General features: G+C 26.2%; 1 protein-coding gene and 1 long non-coding RNA gene across 2 annotated transcripts; one reads left to right on the forward strand and one right to left on the reverse strand.

Annotated features, from left to right (window-relative positions):
- Positions 1-1732: 1732 nt before the first annotated feature.
- LOC145838569 (uncharacterized) lies at positions 1733-2689 on the reverse strand. The gene is made up of 2 exons (XR_014370039.1): positions 2551-2689; positions 1733-2377 (listed from the first exon to the last, which is right to left on the reverse strand). It is a non-coding gene; the product is annotated as an uncharacterized LOC145838569 (long non-coding RNA).
- A 10900-nt stretch (positions 2690-13589) lies between these two features.
- On the forward strand, positions 13590-19516 carry LOC145838620 (sodium- and chloride-dependent creatine transporter 1-like). Its single transcript, XM_082946240.1, has 13 exons — positions 13590-13767; positions 14177-14308; positions 14558-14716; positions 15030-15111; positions 15923-16055; positions 16367-16501; positions 16635-16738; positions 17016-17253; positions 17637-17768; positions 18020-18122; positions 18304-18404; positions 18641-18811; positions 19222-19516. Exons 1-13 carry the CDS (start codon positions 13620-13622, stop codon positions 19327-19329), a joined length of 1746 nt encoding a protein of 581 aa, XP_082802366.1. The 5' UTR covers positions 13590-13619; the 3' UTR covers positions 19330-19516.
- Positions 19517-21548: the final 2032 nt, after the last annotated feature.

Consider the following 21548-nt stretch of genomic DNA (forward strand, 5'->3'; position numbering starts at 1 on the left):
CAGAGTTTAGTCCTATACGCCCGCCTAAAATATATGCAAATATACTAAAATTAAAGTTCTCTTACTAAAAATAAAGTTACAAAATAGATATTTTTAATTAGTATTCTCCTTACAAATAAAGTTTACTTTTCATTATGCAAAAAACGACGCTTTAATATTCGATAACTATTTGACTTCGACATTTTTTTTAAATAGAGAGATTTTATTTCTAAGAAAATGTTGTTATAAAAATTTAACTGCCTTTTTAAACAACTATTAGAGCTTATCAAAAAAGTTTTGAGACAATAAGTTGAAAAGTCAAACCTATTTAATTCCTTAGTTTGTTTAAATAATTTGTTTTTGGATAAAGACAAGGTAATATACACTATTTTAGAATAAATAAATATTTGTTATTGATACAGAAAAAATAAGAATGAGTTTTTACCCATAAAAAATTACGAAAACAAATAGTTGAACATATAGTTCTTTGTTGTTAGACCTTTAGTTGGTCTGTATATGTTTATTATGAAAAATTAGAATTTAACTTTATACATCTTTTAGATGTATTCAAACTATTTATTTTTCACAAGTACTTTTAAAACTTACGAAATACATTGCAAAGCTAATCGTTTTGCTCTTAGTTTATTTTTAAGACTAATTTAAATTATTTTTTCTTTTTTTTCTATACAACTTGAAAAACAAATTATATAATCAGTTTGATTATAAAAGCTTTTGCACTTAGAGCCAAAAATATTAAACGCTAAGACTTTGTTTAATAACCTTACTTACTAAAGTATTTACAAAAAACACTTGATTTTTATGTTATTTTATTATAGTTAAAAGTTTTAAGCAAAATGTTTAAATTTCAAGTTCTGTATTGATTTCCATAAAATAAAAGTTGTAATTATCAAACAAATTTCGGCAGTTTATAGGCATGTTTTCAAAAGAAAAAACACGTTTAAACAATTTGAAAGTAATTTATGTTTTCTGATGGCTATAAATAAAAAAAAAGATAAAAAACGTAAAAAAAACTAATCATAAGAAGTTAAAGTTGTTTTTTAGATGAAAAATGTGTAATAAAATAAAAACTTAGTTAAGTTACACAACTTACAGCTTTTTAAAACTAATAAAAGTTCATCTCAACAATATTTGTTAGTTTAAGCACCTTATTAGTCAAACGCTAAACGATAAAATCTAATCTGATTTTTTTATTAAAGAAGTTGCTGAAATATACAATAAAACAACAATAACTTTGCAAAAAATAATTAATAAATACCAAATGATAACTTTAAAGTTTAATGAAAGATACTTAACTTTTTAAACAAAAAAATAAACCGTTCAATATTAAAACAAAGTTTACATTTTATTTAAGTCGCTAAAACTGTATGTTGCACAAAAACGGCTTTAAAAAGTATTACTTTTAAAACTGCTTGAACAAATATATATAAAACACACAATGTTTATTTAATTATATAAAAACAATAGTTTAGACGACCGTTTCGTATATGAGATATAAAACCCCATATACTCCTCAGTAGGCTAAAGTTTATTACAATGTTAAACATGTGTAGCTCAAAAATTTCACTAATGTTTTTGAGTTGCTAGAAAATCGTGCAAATAATTTGCATATTTGCTGAGTCAGCAAAATATTTTTAAAGTTTTTGTTTAATGTTTTTTACTATTTATACCCATATCCCTAACCCACCCTACCCAAACATAAAAAAAAAATAGAAAACTAAATTTTGTTGTAAAAGTTAAAAATGAAATAAAATAATATTTTACTGACTCAGCAAATATGCAAATTATTTGCATGATTTTCTAGCAATTCAAAAAAGTAGTGGAAATCTAAAGCTACCCGTTAAAAAAAATTTAGAAGTTGAAATGTTTTTATCATAGTTATGACGTAAAAATAATAGAGTTAATTGTACAGTTAGCTGAATTTTAAAAATACGCTGAAATTGTTAATTTATGCATTTTGGAAAGTTTAAAAAGGTTATATTAGAAAAATGTTTTAAACTATTAGACGACCAGAACTTTTTGTAACATCTTTAATATAATACACAATATTCATGAAAAACGTATTGTGAAAATTATACAAGTTTTATTTTTCAAAGTTCGCTCACGAATCAGGCAAGATGCGTAAAACTGCATCAAAAATTTTTTCAGCGACAACTTGTCTCGCGGTTAAACCTGCGCACGCGTCGCAAGCAAAAAAGTCGCCGAAGATAAGTCAACCGCTACTCGGCGCCCCCGCACAACCCGCACGACACCGGGCACCTCTTCCTGATGTTTTTGGAGAAGCTCTCGCCCTGACAGTGCCCCGCTGCCGCGTACACCCCGCACATGTCCACCTTCGGCCTGCCATTACAACCTCCCGACGTTATCGTGTCTTTGCATTCTGCACAAATTTCTTTTGTTAATTTTTTAATTAGTGTAATTAGCCATGGTCGCTCGTCTAGTAGTTATGAAATGAATGCCTTACTTTTGAAAGCAACTGAATGCTTTTTTTAGGTTGTAACCATTAGACTTAATAATATTAGTTTGTTTAGTGTAAGTACAGTTTTTACTAACCAACGCACATCCTGAATCCGTACTTAACTTCAACAGAAACGAACCCCTCATCGCATTTTAATTCATTATCGTTGCCATTGGTGAAAGTGGCTAGAAAGAAAAAAGCTAAAATAACAAAAACTTTCATTTTAGCTGCTTAAATGCCAGTTAACAAATTATAATGCTTAAAAAAATACAATCATTTTATATTTTGTTTGGTTTCGCCGTAGGGCTCAAAAGATTTCATCGATTTTACGTCATCCTTACGATAGTGAGCTGCAACATTGTGTGTTAAAAGTTTCAATGAATATATATATATACAAATATTTATCTAATTATATAAAAACTATAATTTAAACAGCTGTTTCACACATTGAAATGTAAAATTTCATGTGATCGTCAGTAAGTTACAGTTTATTATAATAGTGAACAGAAATTTCAATTTTAAATTTTTATGATAATTGTGACGTAGTAATGGTACAGTTTATTGTACGATTAGCTGAATTTGAAATACGCTGTGATCGATCAGAACTTTTTATAAAACCTTTAATATATATACATAAATATGTAGAAAATAAGGTGATTATTTAAACTAAATCACTTTCTACTGAGCCCAATAAAAGGGCTTTTAAATGATTTATTTTGAAAATTCGATTTTAAATTCCAGTACGTACGTTTCACTTATGAAACGTATTTGTGAAACGTACGGAAGTTTAAAACTTAACTTTTCTAATAAAGTATATATATATACATACCGCAGCAATTTTCTGTTGGTTATCCATCGAAGACGGCTAGTACAAGCAGCAACATTTTTCATTCGTTTTTGTAATATCTGAATTGCTTTTATAAGTTGCAACAGTTTGTATTATGTAATAGTTAATCTTTGAGCTCCTGAAGTAGAAAACAAAAGCTTAGTTCTGTTGAAGTTAAAGACATAAAAACTTGACATAAGTATGTAAAAAAATAATTTGCACTTGCATAGCAATTTTTTTTGAGTTTTGCTTATGGCTAATTTAGGTAAAATTACTTCTACTAGTAGTTTATAGTTAATAAAAAAAGTTTCTGAATAAAGGCAAATATTAAAATTTCTATTTTTTAGTCACTCAAGTTTCAAATTAACTAATTTGCTCTTCATTTAGAAACAGTTTAAAACACATATAAAATGGAAAAATTAAATTATGTAGATTTTAATTGGCTAAACAATAAACTAACGAGATTATAAATTTTTCAGTTCCATTAGAAAATAGTTTTCAGACACTAAAAATGCATTTATCAAAACTTTGCTACAAAATTCAAATAACAATTGTTAAGTGAAACTAAAATCTTAAACTAAACGTAAAGTTTTTGTTTAACTGGAACGTAACAACAAATTTCGCAGAGCATAAGTTCATAAAATACATTTTTAGCCTATACCAAAATATATACTCTTTAATTTAACTGATAGTAAAACATAAACTGATCTGCTTAACCTTGTGTGAAAAATAGCAAAAACTTTTAACAGCTGTGGTTAAAAAATGAAAAAAAATTAAATGGTTGAAAAAAACAATAAGTATGTTTAATTTTGCTTCCTTTACTAATAACAATACTCAGTTTATTATAACTTGTTAATAAATTGGTAAATAAATAGATATATAAAAAAGTAACGAAAAGTTATATGCAAGAAAACGTGATATGTTGCATCATTTTTGACTTAATATTATTAAATTAGTTTTAAAGATCGTACTTTATGTTCAATACTAAAGAAAATAAATATTAACGGCATTTAAATTATAATTACTTTTACATTTGAAGTGCTATTTAAAGTTAGGTTTAAATAAAAAATTGTGATCTACCGGATCCTAACCTTTAGTTATTTTTGATGTAAATAAAATACAAGCTTACATATAATAATTAAACTAATTTAGTTAAAAAAAAAGCAGTATTTATATAAATTCATTAGTATTGTTGAAAAAATTTACTTTAAAAACGAACAAAAATATAGTCTTGTTTAGAAGAAAAAACCAAGCTACATACAAAAGTTTTAACTACTTATATATTCTAAATTCAATAATACTTTAGCTACACAAATAAGTTTAACTTCTCTGATATAATTTAGAGCTACATTTACGATAGCTTGTGTTTTAAGTATTTATTTGCTGCAAAAGAAAGGAAAGTAAACTTTAAGACTAATCTGTTTTGCATATTGCTGAGTAAGCTATTTTAAGTTTTGTAATTTTTTTTTTATTTATATCCTTATTTCTAACTAGTGATGTACCGGACCCACTATACGGGTCCGGATCCGGCCGGATATTGCCATTTTTGTCTGAAATCCGGATCCGGCCGGATCTTGATATGAAAAAAAAGTCTGGATCCGGTTCCGGCCGATTCGGATCTAGTTAGTAAAAAAAAGCATACAGAAAAGTATTTTTTCAAAAACAAACCCTTTGTAAATTAAAAAGAGTCATTTTGGTCAGTTATAATTAAACACCTATCGTGATTGGCTCATTTTGAACTCGAGACTAATTTACATTTGTTTACATTTAAACTATGAAATAAACATTTTAGAAATGCAACTCTTTACCTATGTTGTAAAATTAAAAACTTTTCTACCAAATTGTTAGGCTAGTTTAAAGATTTTTTGAAAAACTCAGGGTAGTTTTCTTTTAGATTTTGAATGAGTTTAAGCTGATCTAGTTTTCAATATTTTGTGATTTTCTAGTTAATTTTGTTCAAGAACTTGATTTTAATTGATTTTAGATTGGTAAGGCTATAGGGGGGTCCTCCTTGATTTTTACAAGTTTATCTTATTTAATAGATTTTAATCTTAGCTACCAGATATTGTTTCTGTGATGTACTTTATCTTTCTATCAATTTTCCTTATACTAAACTTAAAGTTATCTATATTTTTTTTTAGCTTTTATAGAAATGAAATTTTGAAACTACAAATGTAAGCTCTACTTTTTATGTGAAAACCAGTGATGTACCGGACTCACTATCCGGGTCCGAATCCGGCCGGATATTGCCATTTTTGTCTGATATCCGGATCCGGCCGGAGCTTGATATGAAAAAAAAGTCCGGATCCGGTTCCGGCCGGATTCTAATTTGAAAAAAAAGTCCGGATCCGGGTCCAACCGGACACTAATTTGAAAAAAAAAATCCGGATCCGGGTCCGGCCGGACCCGAAATTGTGAGTCCGGTACATCACTATTTCTAACCCAATTTATCCAAACATGTTAAAAATTAATCAAAATAAATTTTTATTAATCAAAATTGAAATCAAGAAGAAAAAAAATTATTTACCGACTTTGCAAACATGCAAACTAGACTTAACTTTAAGTGCACTTGCCCAAAGAAAATATAAATTAAATATTAATTTCAGTAACTGCTTAAGATATAAAACAAGAAAAAAAAATGCATACAAATAAGGTAATTTTAATTTTACATTTACATTTAACTTAATATTAAATTCTTACTATTAAAAAACACCATTATTTATTATGTTAAAAAACACGAAATTGAACGTTAACTTTTGCAACTTTTTAAAAGTATAAAACGTAGTACAACTAAAATGACCTAGATGCATCATAATTACTACATATAGTATCAACAAAAGTAAAGTACTTAAATTTAAAAGGAAAGACAATTGTTACAAAAAATTTTATATTCAACTTAGCATTAAGTTAAAACCAATGCAAAAAACAAAAAGTACATATATAAATAAGAAGCTGTTTAAAAATGTAGCCTATATAAAAATATAAAGCTATAAAACATTTTTAAAATTCTACTGTGCATAATAAGATTTTTAGTTTGTACAACCAGTCTATTCTTTTTTACAAGAAAAAGCTGTTATAAACACATTTGGTAAATATTTTATGTTTTTACTTCTTTAAGCTGATTTTTTTTTTGTAACTTATAAGTTTATATTTGGTATATCTTAAAAATTTTTTATGATATATTCAATTAAATCTGACTTTTAAATAAATTTAAGCAAACGTATATTTACTAACAATTTACGTAGTAAAATAAAATAGTTTAAAATTAATTCATAACTTTTTTAAAAGTGAATGTATGATTTTACATTAGTGTCAGTATATTAGGTATGGTGATATATTGAAATTATCAAAATCGTTTTTCCAATAGTATGTGAAAACCGTACTTACAATTTTCAAAGCTTTTAACACAGTGCCTATAAAAAGCCATGTCTTAACAAAACAATTATAAGGTTTTGTAACCTACACGACAGATAAAAGATAAAAAAAAACTTCTAAATTTGATCAAAACTAAACAGTTTATGTTTTGGGTTGAGTTAGTTTATAGCTTTTTTTGGAAACTTCTTTACTGCCCTAACGAGTGAACTGGTGTAATGAACTATTTTTTAGTTTAGAATATTTAATTAAAATCTTTTTATGTTTATAAGTTTTACTTTGCTCAGCTTTTTTTTTCTGTTATTTTTTATCATTTTTAGTAAAGTTTCTCTAATTTTAAGTTCTTTTGAAAAAGTTAGGAAGTTTTCACGTAAAACTTTCTTTAGATCGTCTTAAATTCTGTAAGTGTGTGAACTTTTGTTACATCTGCCACATGTATAACAGTTTTCAGCTTAAAACTTAAAGTTTGCTTTTTTAAAATCCATACAGTTTACATTGGAGCTGTGTTAAGATATGAAACACAGCCTCTATAAACGTTTTTCCAAAACAGCTAAAATTTTGCACAGGTTGTTTTTAATAAGTTCCACATGTAAATAAAATTTCAGCTAAAACTCAAAGGTTGCATTTTTATAACCATTCTAATATATATATATATACATTATGGAAAATAAGGTGATTATTTAAACTAAATTACTTTCTACAAAGCCTATTTAAAGGGCTTTCAAATAGTTTATTAGGAAAATGCGCTTTTAAAAATTTCAGAACATATGTTTCATATAGAGAAAAAAAGATTGTCTTCATCTTCAGCTGGTTCAATTTAAAATAAAAAGCACTTTGGTAAACAGAGATGCAAAAGTTATAAAAAAAAACAATATGACGTAAGAATTGGATATTGTACATCACAAGTATTCGGTGCAAAAATTGATCTTTCATCTAACTCAGTGGTTCCCAACCTTTTTGATGCCCCGCACCCCTAAAGTCTCTTAATTTGATCTCGCACCCCTAACACTATTTGCTATAATTATTTATTGCGTACTTTTTGCTTTAGAGGTTGCAATCAAAGTTCTCGACTTAAAAAGGAGAATGATTCAATGATAAATTTTTTAAATTTTATTACAATACAATGTTTCACTCGTTTAAAAAAACGAGATCTTCAGTTGTTTAAAATCTTATTCTATTTGAATAAGATTTTAAACAACTGAAGATCTTGTTTTTTTAAACGAGTGAAACATTGTATTGTAATAAAATTTTAAAAATTTATCATTGAATAATTATTTATTAACAATTTGATTATAAAATCATTGATTTCATTAATTAATAATTTGTATTTTAATTTTTATGATAGTGTACTATATTAACGAAAATAAAATACTTGGAAATTTAAAAACATAACAAACTATATTCGAAAAAGTTTTATCTATTTTTTATAAGGTAGAAAACATCAGAACTCACTCTTCCCTCTGCAACGATAAACGTTTTCTGAATGTTACATAACATGCATTGCGGTTTTTGCAGGCCTTAACTGTTTCAGTGTAAGTAAAACCAAACTGAACATAACTATCATTCCACTTCCTTATCTTTGACATGATTGAGTACTAATTAAATAAACTGTATTCTAAAAAAAATAAAAAAGTCAATTACTAAGACATTTTTTCATGAAATTTATAAAAAAAAATGCTTCAGCCTATGACTTCGTCATTAAGTTTTTTAAGATTTGAAAAAATATTAGAAGTGAGGAAAAAGCATTAGAAAAGTAATACATATTAGACTTAAACTTAAAACTAAACTTTTTATACATTTGTTATGAACATATGTACTTAAAAAATAAAAATCAGCTGTTTTAAGTTAAGCTTATGCAATGTTTTATTTTTTAAACTATTAGCAGGTAGGAGGTTTCAAAATAATAAAGGTTTGAATTAAGATTATAAAAAGTTAAAAGATATTTAGTCTTAAATTGTAAAAAGATATGTATAAAAGCAAATACAAAAAAATTTTGTATGCTTACAACAATAATAGAAAAAGTAGATTGAAAAAGGTCAATGGTTTAAGTTTAAAAAAGGAATGAATAGAAACAAAGTTGATGCATTGAATACTTTTGCTGATCTATAAAAATTGGTTTCACTAAAGCTAAAAACAAGTTTTCTTAAATGGTATAACATACAGTAATTGCTGTGAACTTTACAATTTACTGATGTTAAATCTTTAAGCATCACTTTCTGCACAACTAAGCTTAATATAAGATTACATTATAAATGTAATAGACTTAACAGTACCTGTTTTTAACAGCTAATAAAAAACCTGCTGAAGATACTAATTTTTATCTAAGTATTTATATTAAAATGCTAGCTCATAATCTGTTTTAAACAACTAATGGCCAGTTACGAAAATAAAATATTTAAAGAATAGATGATTAAAATTAACAGGTGTAAAACTCTAAGAAAGCTTTACGGAATGTTAATTCTAAACTAACAGCTATTAAATGAAACTAGTAAAATGAATTTACTTCTAGAAAAGCGCTCTTGCTCTATCCTATGACGTATAATAAAATTAATTTAATCAGAAAATAAGCGCCAACTTCTTTTTATAACAATGTGTACTTTTTAACTTTAAAAACTTTATCAGAGAGTGAAAGTCTCCTTATTTATCATACAAAAATGAAAAGCCATCTCGCACCCCCTGGAATGCCGCCTCGCACCCCCAAGGTGATTCTAACTAAACAAACAACTGAAATTCACAAAAACCACAGTTAAGTGACTATGAAATAGTTTAAAATTTATTGCATTTTAAGAGGAGCTTTTTCATGTATCTACAAGACGATGTGAATTCATTTCTCTTATTGAAACAACCTTCCTTTTTCAACGCATACACAACGGCTGTTGATTTTTTTAAGCACAGCCTACAAACAGGGTTATTACCATCTGCTATTGGCTGTGCTCTTTTTATCACCTCCCGAGTTAATTTGAATAAATAAATTTTGCGCTTTAGGCCGCAAACATACTTTGAAGGCTCAGTCTTGACTTCTAAAAAAACAAACGCACGCCTTCTTCAAGTCTATGGGGTTACGAGTCACTGTTAAATCACCAATGTTCGCGACTGACTACCTGGATGTGAAGCTCAACTTGTATGGTCTCTCCTATATGCCTTATAAAAAGAAAAACACGAAAATTATGAACATAAATAAATGTTCTAGCCACCAAAAAATTCTTATGAAACAGATGCCAAATATAATTAATCAACGTTTAAATAAAAGATCAAGTAACAAAGAAAACTTTTTAAAAACAAAGCACGATTACGAATCGTCTTGTTGACATATAAAAAATCGCTTTTGAAGTTTAATAAGTTTAGTTTTAACTTATAATAATTTAAATTTCAAATTTTATCTAATTTTTTATCTTGTTTTTATCTTATTCAATTTCCTCTTCAAACTTGTAGTCACTATCTGAAGTTTTATATATTTTGCCATTTTATTATCGGTTAATAAGTTAATTTTTGCACAAGTCGTTTTGCATGATTTTTGATAGTTTCGAAAATTACGTCATAATATATCTATTCTTAAATTTTAAACTATCATTTGAGTGTTTTGTTTTGTGCTTTATTTTAAACTTGTTTTGCAGTTGAGAAGTGCGTAGGCACGAAACTCGAGTTCTGCAAGTTTTTACACCTTAAAACAAACTTTCTATATTTATATATATATTGTACAATCACTTCATTTAATTTTAAGAGCCGTTGAGAATCGTTAATTGTGGTTTTTTTTGTTTACAGAAATCCCTATTTTAATTTTAACTTTGTAAAAATATTTTTGTGCAACTAGTTTTATGCTTGTATTAAAAACAAATTAATATTTAGTTAATTATAATACATCTAGTTTAACTAAATTTTTTGTAGAAAAGTAAAGGTTTGATTAAACAAAAGTTAGTTTGTAAGTACAGCACAATTGTTTTATTGATAAATACGTTTAGTTTACTAGTTAGGATAACTTTTTGCTTTGAATTTATTTATATATTTTTACCAGAATAAGAAAATTTAAACTTAATTATATGGTAATTTGAACTACTTATGATTTCGTTTTTGTTTAAATATTTAATTTGTAAAATATTCACCTATCATTGGCTAAAAAAATTGGCCTTTAATTATAAGCTGCTTATAAAATTTAAAGTGTTTTATGTTTAGTTTTGCACAATTTTGTATATTCAACTAATACTCTATCTAAAGAACTTACAGCTAAAAAATTCACACCCTTTTTAATAAGATTATTATTCTATGAATTTGTGTACTTTGTAAACTAATTTTAGGCAGTTTCTATTTATAAGCATTTTATTCACGAGCAAGCGTGAGATAAAAGTACATTTGCTTTTCAATAAAGTTCTTATAAACAGTACGTGCTTTAATATTATATATAAAAATTTTCTAAAAGTAAGTTAAATATATTTTACGATTGTCTGATATTTTGTGTAAAAACATTACACATGAAATACAATTTTTCAAATGTTTATATTATATATTTTCTGTTTAGTTTAAGACGGTTTAAATATAATATTTATATTTGAAAACAAAATATTTAGTGTCTAGCGTAGAAAAAGTTGTGCAGCATAAAATGTCTAATATAGCAAATACTAATATATTTTTAGCTATCTATTACCATTTATAGCTAGCTATTTACTACTAATTGAACATTTGCATTGTTAAAATTATCAGTTACCATACAAAACAGACATTAACATTTTTGCAACAATAAACACTAATTTTAGCAAAGCCGATTAAATTACAGCATAAATGAATTAGGCGTTAAGTAGTCTTTGAATTACAAACGCTCAAATGAAAATATTCTCATGAGACTAACCAGTTGTAAACACCCATCTATTTACGCAATAACTGTTATAGTTATATTATTTAATAATTTTTTGGTTTGTTCTTTGTAATAAGTATGCAAGCTAGAAATACTGATCTGAAATTTTAAATTGTATTATTTGACATTGATAATTTGATATGGCATGACATTTTTGTTGAAGCAATAAAACAAGTCGAACTAATTTAGTAAAAAAAACGTTGAAAAGGCTGCAGTAAAAATTTAATAAATAAAAGCTATTTTGTTGGAGTTTTCTTTTAGTAGCATAAAAAAGTATGAGTTAAAAGTATGTGTTATTATAACTGTAAAAAGTACGTGTTACTTAAAAAAAATTGTACTTTGTTAATTAGTTTAAAAACATATTTGTTTAGTTGGCTTAAAAGTGTTAAGTGTGCTTTAAATTTTCGTAACTTATTGAAATATATAGTTGATTGATTATACCCTAAGGTGCTACTGTTTTTAGTGCAGCGCTATAAAAATATTTACTGTTATTAGTTCAAAACTTTATACAAAATACCTTATTTTCATATACTTTATTATAGAGTAAAGATAGTTAGTTGATGTACTTACTTTTTTAAAACAAAAAAAACAACTTAAGTAAATCAAAATCTCAATAAGTATGATTTTACTAGTGTGCAGAACAAGTTTAAACCAAGTTTGAACATTACCAAATAGAATAAATGTATAAACTAATGAAGAATTGCTTAAGCAAAGGTAAATAAAACTTAGAAATATCAGTATTGTAATGTAATTTATATAACAAGATTATAACAAAAAGGATGAAGCAAGATACTTTAAGGCTAAAGACTTTGACACAAAAAAAAATAGAATAAAAACTTTTGATAAAAAAATTATTTTGTAAAAAATTTTAATTATTTATTTATGTTGGTTATTACATTTGTTAACTATGAGACAATTATTTTTTATTGAAATCTAACGTGGCATAAGAAGTAAATACTGTAATTGAGAGTTTGAATTTAATAAATAATATTTTTTAATCAATAAAAAAAATTATTTTGTTAACGAGAGAGATGAAAGTTAAAATACAGTATATAATAAATTAAATTTAGTTTATATAGTTTGACTTTTTTTCCGTAAGATATTTTAGATAATTTTAATAGCATTTGTTTTGGTAAAAAGCTTTATTTAGCAGATATTTAGACTGTAATAACAACTTTTCGCAAACTAATTTTTGTAAAAATAAAATTTGTTTTGTATATGAAAATGCTCTTTTGTTGGTCATCTAATTGTAAGAAAATATATCGCAAGCTTATAAAATTAGTTTAGTTATCTACATTAGTTTAGTAAAAGTATTAAGTATTAGTTTATATTAAAAAATCGTTAAAAGGTCTCTATAAAAAATATCTAATCAAAATTTTTTAGAGTTGCAAGTATGTTATTATCATAGTGAAAAAATAATAATATTACTGAAATAGTTGAAAATATTTTTATCAGTATACTTTAATTTTAATAATGGTAAACAGATAATTTAAAATTTAAAAAAAAATTACAAAAATTATTACTTTTGTATAATAAATTATTTGTGTTAATAAGTTTTCAATACACCAGTACTAGTTTAAGCTTTATTTAATAACATTACGTTTTTTACTTATTCAATTTGAAAACTAAAACGAAAATTGTGCTATAATTAAGAAAGAAACTCTATACTTTTTGATACCAAAGTTAGTAAATAAATGTTGTTATTGTTACAGGAACCAAATTCTTTGACTCTTACACCACTGGACTTTAAAAAAAAAACAAACATTTCAAAATTTATTACAATTCATAAATTGATATGCATAACACTTTTTCTCTAATATGAAATTTACCAGTTTCGTTTTAGTTTTTACCTTTGAAACCGATTTTAAATATTAAATTTATTTTAAACTTATTAAAAACAAACTTTATATTATAATAGTTAAAAAACTTTAGAATTTTCTACATTATTTAAGACTACATAGTGTAAAACTTGTTAACGTACAAAAGGAATTTAGAAAAAAATTCCATTTATAGTTAAGCATTAAAAGCAATAAAGACAAAGTATAATAAAACTAAGAATATATATACATAACACAACAAAATACTTAAAAAAGAAACAAACCATCTTCGTTGCAAAACAAATGGCTGAAGATAAAAGTTTGGTGTACGGAAGGGAGGAAAGGGAAACGTGGACGGGGAGACTGGACTTTTTGGTTTCGTGTGTGGGTGCCGCCGTGGGCCTGGGAAACGTTTGGCGGTTTCCGTACCTTTGCTACAAGAACGGTGGAGGTTGTGAAGCATATTGTTTTGGTAAAATAGATACTTTAGTACAGATACTTCTACAGAAGTTAATATATTTTTTGATTTTTATAGTAAGTGTTGTCTGTTTTTTATTTTTTTTTTGTAGACATGTTAAGATAAACCTTTTAAGGATTTTTTTTTTAAGAAATTTTGTTAAGTCGTTTTTGAAATATCTTTTATATTATTCTTAATTTGACTACACAACTTATAAAAGTGAAATATGTAAAAAAAAAAATTGGTATACATCTTTTACTAACTAAGTTAAAGTAAAGTATTTAAAAATTTCCTGTATTATATTTACCATAATTTTTCGAAGAAGTATAGCGATTAATTAAATTTTAAAACTCTTGATATTTAACTACACAAAAAACTTTAAAAATAAATTAAATTTTCTTAGGCGCCTTCTTAATTCCGTACATTTTAGTCGTGATATTTTGTGGCGTGCCACTGTTCTTGTTGGAAATTTCCTTGGGACAGTTTATGAAAAAAGGGCCGATTCGTATATGGAACATTTGCCCTCTAATGAAAGGTGGTTTTTCAGTTCACTTGAAATTTAAGCGCAGGCGATAAATCGTAAACAATGCTTGTCAGATTTTTAACAGAATTTTTCATGTACCCATGCTTTTGTAAGTATGAAATATTTCTATTCTTACTAAATACACATTCAAAACTACAAAGTATTCGCCTTAATATTTTGAATTTAAAATTAAATGTTTTATAAAACACTTAAAAACTTGCATTTTGCCTAAAACACATTTTAATCTTATACTTTAAGCAGGTATCGGCTACTGCACCACAGTGGTGTCGTTTTATACGAACACGTACTACATAATGGTGCTGACATGGGCAGTCTATTATTTCTACAAATCCTTTACACTTAAGTTGCCGTGGAGCGATTGCAATAATTCATGGAACACTCAAAACTGCGTATCTTCAGGTAAAGTAATATATTGTATATATTTTTTTAATAAACAGTAAATTTAATAGATTTTGTTGCTTAAAAATTGTCATTAATCTTGATGTTTTTTTTTTATTTGTTCATGACATAATAAGTTGTGTTCTAATTATCTCTATCTTAAACCTTAGTAAACAACTCTGAAAGATTATAAGTTTGTTAAAATCCATATAAAACAGTTTTAGTTTTTTTAACATCAGGAAATTTCAAAGCAAAGTAAATGCATAAAGCGTGTGTTAGAACGTTATACAGTCGCAAGTTTTGTAAAGATAGAATAACCAAGTATTTATTGCAGTGAACACTTCAACAATTATATCGGCAAACAACACGGTTAACACCTCAATCAAGTACGCAGATGCGGTTGACGAATTTTGGGAGTTAGTTGCAAGTTTTATCTTGTAAGAATGTTTCAAAATACACGTATGTCGTTAGTATGTGCGTTTGTAAAGAAATTTTTAACTTTGAAACAAAATTTCTGTATTTAAAGCGATTATAATCTTTTTAACTAATATTAAAACTTTTAACTTTATTTAAATTTTTGTTCAAAAATCAAAAATAAATCTAAGTTTTGCTATAATATAGTAAATAGTGTTATTTAAGCAAAAATAAATGCAGAATCAATATAAATTTTTACGTTCTTCCTGTACTTTAAATAATAAACCAATGTTAAATGTTTAAAACATAAAGTTATAAATTAACACTTAATTAAGCATTAAATTATTTTTCTAAATTATTTTGTTAATTTTTTAGAACTGAACAAAGTCTATTTGAAATGTTTTGAATAGTCCCGAAAAAAAAGGAAGCATAGTAATAATATTAGTTGAATTTTTAACGTTAAAATATACTTGGAACATTATTACTTAACTTAACTATTGACTTTCCAAACATTTTTGTTAGTTTAAATATCTAGATATTTTGTTTTTGGTCAATTAAATTAATCAAACGCTTAATAGCTTTCGTAAACCTCAAAAAGGACTAACGAAAATTAATTTATATAGCTTTAGTTATTGCAAAAATTACAACAACAAAAATTTTCTTAGCAAAATTCAAAAAATGCTTTCTTAAACAGTTTTTACATTTTTAAAGACGTTTAATAATTTAAATTTCAAATAAAAATTCTAACTAAATATTCATAGTATCTTATAGTAAAAGGATTTAAAAACAAGTCTGTAAATAATTTCATGACAGAAAAGAGGTGCTGCAAATAAGCGGGGGAATAACAGAAGTGGGCAGTTTGCGAGTTGAACTTGCAGTTTGCTTGTTTGTAGCATGGTTCGTCTGCTATGTTTGCATTTGTAAAGGAATTAAAACTACAGGAAAGGTTTCTACAAAAATTTTAAAGTTATCGTAGTAAAAAATAAATCATCAGTTTGTGTTGTTTAATAACTTAGAAAGCTCTTTTTTATTGTACTATATTTTTTGCAACAAAATTTGATCCACATTAAAAAAACGCCTAAAAAAATCAAAACATTTATAAAGAGTAAGAAAAGCTTAAGAAAATTTACTTTTCAACTATATAAATTAATTAGTAATTTTAAAGTGCCTTCAAAGTAGTAACTTTAAGCTAAATAGTGTTTCTTGTGAAAACAGCAATCGTTAAAATTTAATATAAATTTAAATTTAATCGTATAGATAGTGTACTTCACTGCGTTGTTTCCTTACGTTGTACTGATAGCATTCGTGATCAGAGGTGTTACTTTGGAAGGATCAATGAAGGGCATCGAGTACTACCTGACACCAAACTGGACTAAATTAGAAGAATCCCAAGTCAGTTTTTTTTTTTTTGGTTTAAATGTAGAAACAGTATGAAAAAAACTAAAAAAAACTAGAATCACATCTATACTAAGTAGTTTTGAAATTAAATATAACAACAAATATTTTGTTTTATTTAAAAATTAAGGTTTGGGTTGATGCGGGCACTCAGGTGTTTTTCTCTTATTTTATCGGTTTCGGTGCTTTACCTGCGCTAGGAAGTTACAACAAATACCACAACAACTGCGTCAGGTTTAATTCATCACTATTTTGTTAGCAGCTTTTTTTAAGAGTTTTTATTTATTAAAGTGTTTTTTCTTTGACTTAATCTCCGCGTGTCATTCAATTTTTAATAAAATTGTAACAAATCTGCGCAAACAAATGAAAGTTTCAAAATAAACTTAAATTAGATCGTTTATTTTAGTTTTACTCCATAACGTTCAATTTTTTTTTGCCTTAAACACTCCATTTAAACGAAAGCTTGCATAGAAAACATTGAACTCCCACCAAACCCAGCAACTTTTCAAAGGGACACGCTGATAATCGCCCTGGTCAACTCGCTCACCTCCTTCCTCGCCGGCTTCGTCGTCTTCTCCTTCCTCGGCTACATGGCGGATCAGCGCAACGTGCTGATAAAGGACATCGCCACGTCGGGTCCCGGTTTGGTGTTCATCGTGTACCCGAAGGCCATGACGTCCATGCCCTTCGCCCCAATGTGGTCCTGCCTGTTCTTCTTCATGGTCATACTGCTCGGACTCGACAGCCAGGTTGGTTTATTTATTTTTATTGAAGATTTTAATACTTAAAAACTGACGACTTATTCATGTTGCTAAAGGTGTTTGAGCTTAATTATCCGTTCTACTAGTTTATTTATTAGTTTTACTTGGTGAATTTGTTCACCTGTTTATTAACTGATAAGTGAATGTTGATTTGTTTTTTTGCAGAACTTTTTTGGTTTTAAAGTAAAATTTCAAAACTTTAGTTATGCTACGATGAGCAAAATCTTTATTATAAACTCAACTGTTTTTAGTTAAATTTTGTAAAATTTTCTCAATAAAAAGTGCTATGGTGCACTAACACTTATACTATATTAAAACTAAAAAAAATACATTTTTAAAACTTATAACTTTGTATAAATACTATTATACAGTTTGTCTGCGTAGAGGGAATTTTAACATCACTGAGCGACATTTGGCCGAAGTATTTAAAAAAGAAAAGAGTTCAATTCGCAGGAGTATTGTGCTTCGTTTTCTTTTTGTTTGGTCTGACCATGGTCACTCAAGTATAACATTGTTTAATTTCTTTTAATACTTTTAATTACAATGAATCAATACTTTATTTTATTTATTAAAATCTGTTTTCTGAAAATTTGAAAAGTGTTTAATTCAATAACTAACGAAAAGATTCAACTAAAACAGTGCAAACTTATTACTTTTGTTTAAATGACTTAACTATTATAAAGTTTAAATATCAAGCAACTAAAAAGTATGTTCATGACTTCGCACAGTATTGCATTTTTTAATTTACAAACAGGGTGGGATGTACGTATTTCAAATATTCGATTATTACTCTGCTAGCGGAATGACTTTGCTTTGGCTCGCTGCTTGGGAAGCCATTGCTGTTTCGTGGTTTTTCGGTAATTAATAGAAAATTTATCTTTTTAGAAAAAAAATTATAACTTAGTAGCTTTTTTTTTTTGTTGCGTCAAACTTGAGTGAACTTTAGAAATTTATAAGCATAAATTTTTTTAAGTATGTATTATTACGACATTTACCTTGAAAATTAATCTTAGTTTAAATACCTTGTGTATTTTTCAGGTGTCAACAAATACATGAAGATGGTTGAAGATATGGTTGGGTATTCCCCCAACAAATTCCTAAAATGGTGCTGGCTGATTTTTACTCCAATGATCACATTGGTTAGTTTTGATATAAACAATAACAATAATTGCGTTTTAAATCAAAACAGTTTTTTTTAAAACAAATTTTTACTTTGTTAATCATTTTAACTAATGTTTTTTGCAAATTTTTTATCTTAAGCTTTGTAAAAATTTTAAATTGTTACAAGTTAGCCGTAACATTTTCTCACTTCACACGCCATTACAAAAATACTGTAGCACGGTTAATCAGTACTGAAATATTTACACGTTTTCAGGGCATCATGCTGTTTCTGATGATCAGTCACGCTCCGCTGAAGTACAACAGTTACGAGTACCCCGGGTGGGCCACCGGTTTCGGACTGGCCCTGGCCCTTTCTTCCATGATCTGCATACCTGTCGGGGCGCTTCACCAGTTTGCTATCTGCCGGGGGAGAACTTTTAAAGAAGTTAGTTTATTTTTATTCAATAGTTTAATTTATAATAAAACTTCTGGTTTGATTTAATACGTTTTGGAAATATCTAATTTGTTACTCTGGTTGTGTTTTGCTTAAAGCTAGTTTTGAAATCAGTAGAAAAATGGTATGAGTTTATTTGTTAGCAATATATAATAATCAAGTAAGCTTTAGATTATTCATAGTTTTAAATATTTGTAAAGTATTTGAAAAATAGTTTTTATTTTATTGTGATGAACGTAAAAACCTAAAAAAAATATTATTTAAATGTTTATAAATGGTAAGACAAAAACTACTTATAGTAAAGCATTTTTTCTTGAAAATGATTTTTTTTCAACTCATAAATATTTTAGAAATTTTATTAAACTCTTTTTTTTTATTGTTGTTTTTAACTATTTTTACAGAAATTTATTAATTCTATCAAACCAAAATACGGACATCATCACAAACATTTAATGAATAAAAAAGAATCAGACTTATTAAAAACTACACTGACAGAAGATAAATTATAATCGATAGAGGTATTTGACCACATTAAATTATAGTTTGTGGTAAATAATAGATTATTTACAAGTTCAAGTTAGTTTACAATTTCAACGAATTATTTACTGAGGCTGACAAATCATTTTTATAAACCTAAACTTTTTGTTAGAAATTTTGTAATAACTATTTCATATATAAACACTTTTTTAACTTGTTTTCTTACCTATGTTGTTAAATATTTTGTTAAATTAACCATATATTTCAAAAGTTATTTTGTTTTTTTTTTGGTGTAAATATTTTTTATAATTGTTGTTTGGTTTAAATTATTCTAAAAATTGTTTTTTCTAAATCATTGTATTTGCTCTAAACTTTCATTATTTATATTAGAAATTTGGTTTATTTTCAAAGTTTAAAAAGGGTTTTTTTTATACTAAAAGAGCTTTTTTTGAGTTAGACTCATGTGCATCTAAACAAAAATTCAGTTCAGTTTTACAAAAATTTACTCTTAAGCCAAAACTTTTAGTTTGTTTATTTAAATGAATATGTCTTAAATGTTTAATTTTGTTGATTTTAGTCGTTAAACAGCTAATTTTTAGTCATTTTTTAAACTAGCTGTTTATAAAGCAAAATATGTTTGAAAAATCTTTTTGTATTCTCTAGGTAGCAAAAGTTATTTAAATGATAAAAATCTAACTTAAAAGGTTTTAGTACTACTAAGATAAGTGTATAGACTTCAGGTAATGAGCCAATAACAACAATAAAAGCTTTTTTGTTATTATAAAATTAAACACCATAAAAGTTTTTAAATTGTTATAAAAAAATTTAAACACCCTATACAAGATAACTGTTTTTGCTTCAAAACTAAGAAAAAAACTAAGATTTAAATATAAAGAAAGTTTTCTAAATAATCAATTTATAAAACATAAAAAAGAATAACAGTCAGTTATTTTTCTAAAAAACACTTTTAACTTATTTGTGTCTTTTATTAAATCAACACATTTAAACACTTTATAGCAACTGTAATAAAGTATCAAAGCTTAAAAAACATGTGTTAAAGTTAGTTATTTTTAACCAAAAAACATAATTTTAAGCCTTTATTTAAAGATTCGCGTTTTTACGTTTTTTTAAGTTGTTTAGATATTTTGACTTGAAATGGAAAAACTAAGTTAGTTTTTTTTTGTTCCGAAATTAAATAAATGTTTTTCAAATTGCATTTGGTCTTAATAGGTTCAATTAAAAGAGTAAGTTGAAAATTTTAAGTTTAATTTTACATAAAATATACGGCCGGTCAAATATGCGCGAAGAAACTTTTGCAGGAAGGGTCAAATATGCACGAAGGGACACATTCGAACGAAGACTTTTTTGTATGAATGGTCAGTTTTGCACAAATGAGAATTTTGCACAAGAGTAAAAGATTATTTTTTAAGAATAACAAAAAATTTGAGATAAACTAATTGAAAAAGTTACCGATCAAGGATAAGAATTGAGCTAAAAGTTACTGTAAAAATAAAACAAATAAAAAAGAAAAAAATATCTTAATTAAAAAAAATTGACCGAGGGTAAGAGTTAGGGGTAACATTAAAAGTAAAAATAAAAGTTGAAATTTATATATAATAATAAGAAAAACAAAAAGAAAAAAAGTTACCGACCAAAGGTAAAGTTTAGGGGTAACAGTGATAGTAAAAAAATAAATAAATAAAGAATGAGTCCAGAAAAAAAAATAAGAAAACAAAAGCTGACCAAGGGTAAGGGGTAAAATTAATAGTAAAAAAAACATAGAAAATAGATAAAGATAAAAAAAGTTTCAACCCTTGCAAAAGTGTCTTAGTGGAAAAGTAACCTTTCTTACATAATTGACCCGTCGTGCAAAAGTGACCCTTCGTGCAAAAATTTTCCTTTGTGAATCTTTCAACCCAACCCAAAACATACACTTAAATACTTTGTAAAAAATATCCAAAAGCATTTTCAGCTTACAAAAAAAAAATTATTATTAAAACTGTTATGAGTAACATTTGGTAGAGAACTTTTTATTCAATTATAAGTTATTTTTCAAATTAAACTTTGTAATACTAATTTGCAGTAGAATGAATTACAAGTTTATTAAATTATTCCGTTGTCTATATTTTAAAACACTTTTGATAATCACAAAAACAAATTAATCGCTCACATTTTGTAAAAATTAGTTTAAAAAGCATTGTGTTGTAACTTAACTTTAATTCATTAAACAACTATCTTAAAAGTTTTTTAA

The sequence above is a fragment of the Thalia democratica genome, chromosome 6, assembly GCF_965202585.1.
Source record: "Thalia democratica chromosome 6, ktThaDemo2.hap1.1, whole genome shotgun sequence".
Lineage (NCBI taxonomy): Eukaryota > Metazoa > Chordata > Thaliacea > Salpida > Salpidae > Thalia > Thalia democratica.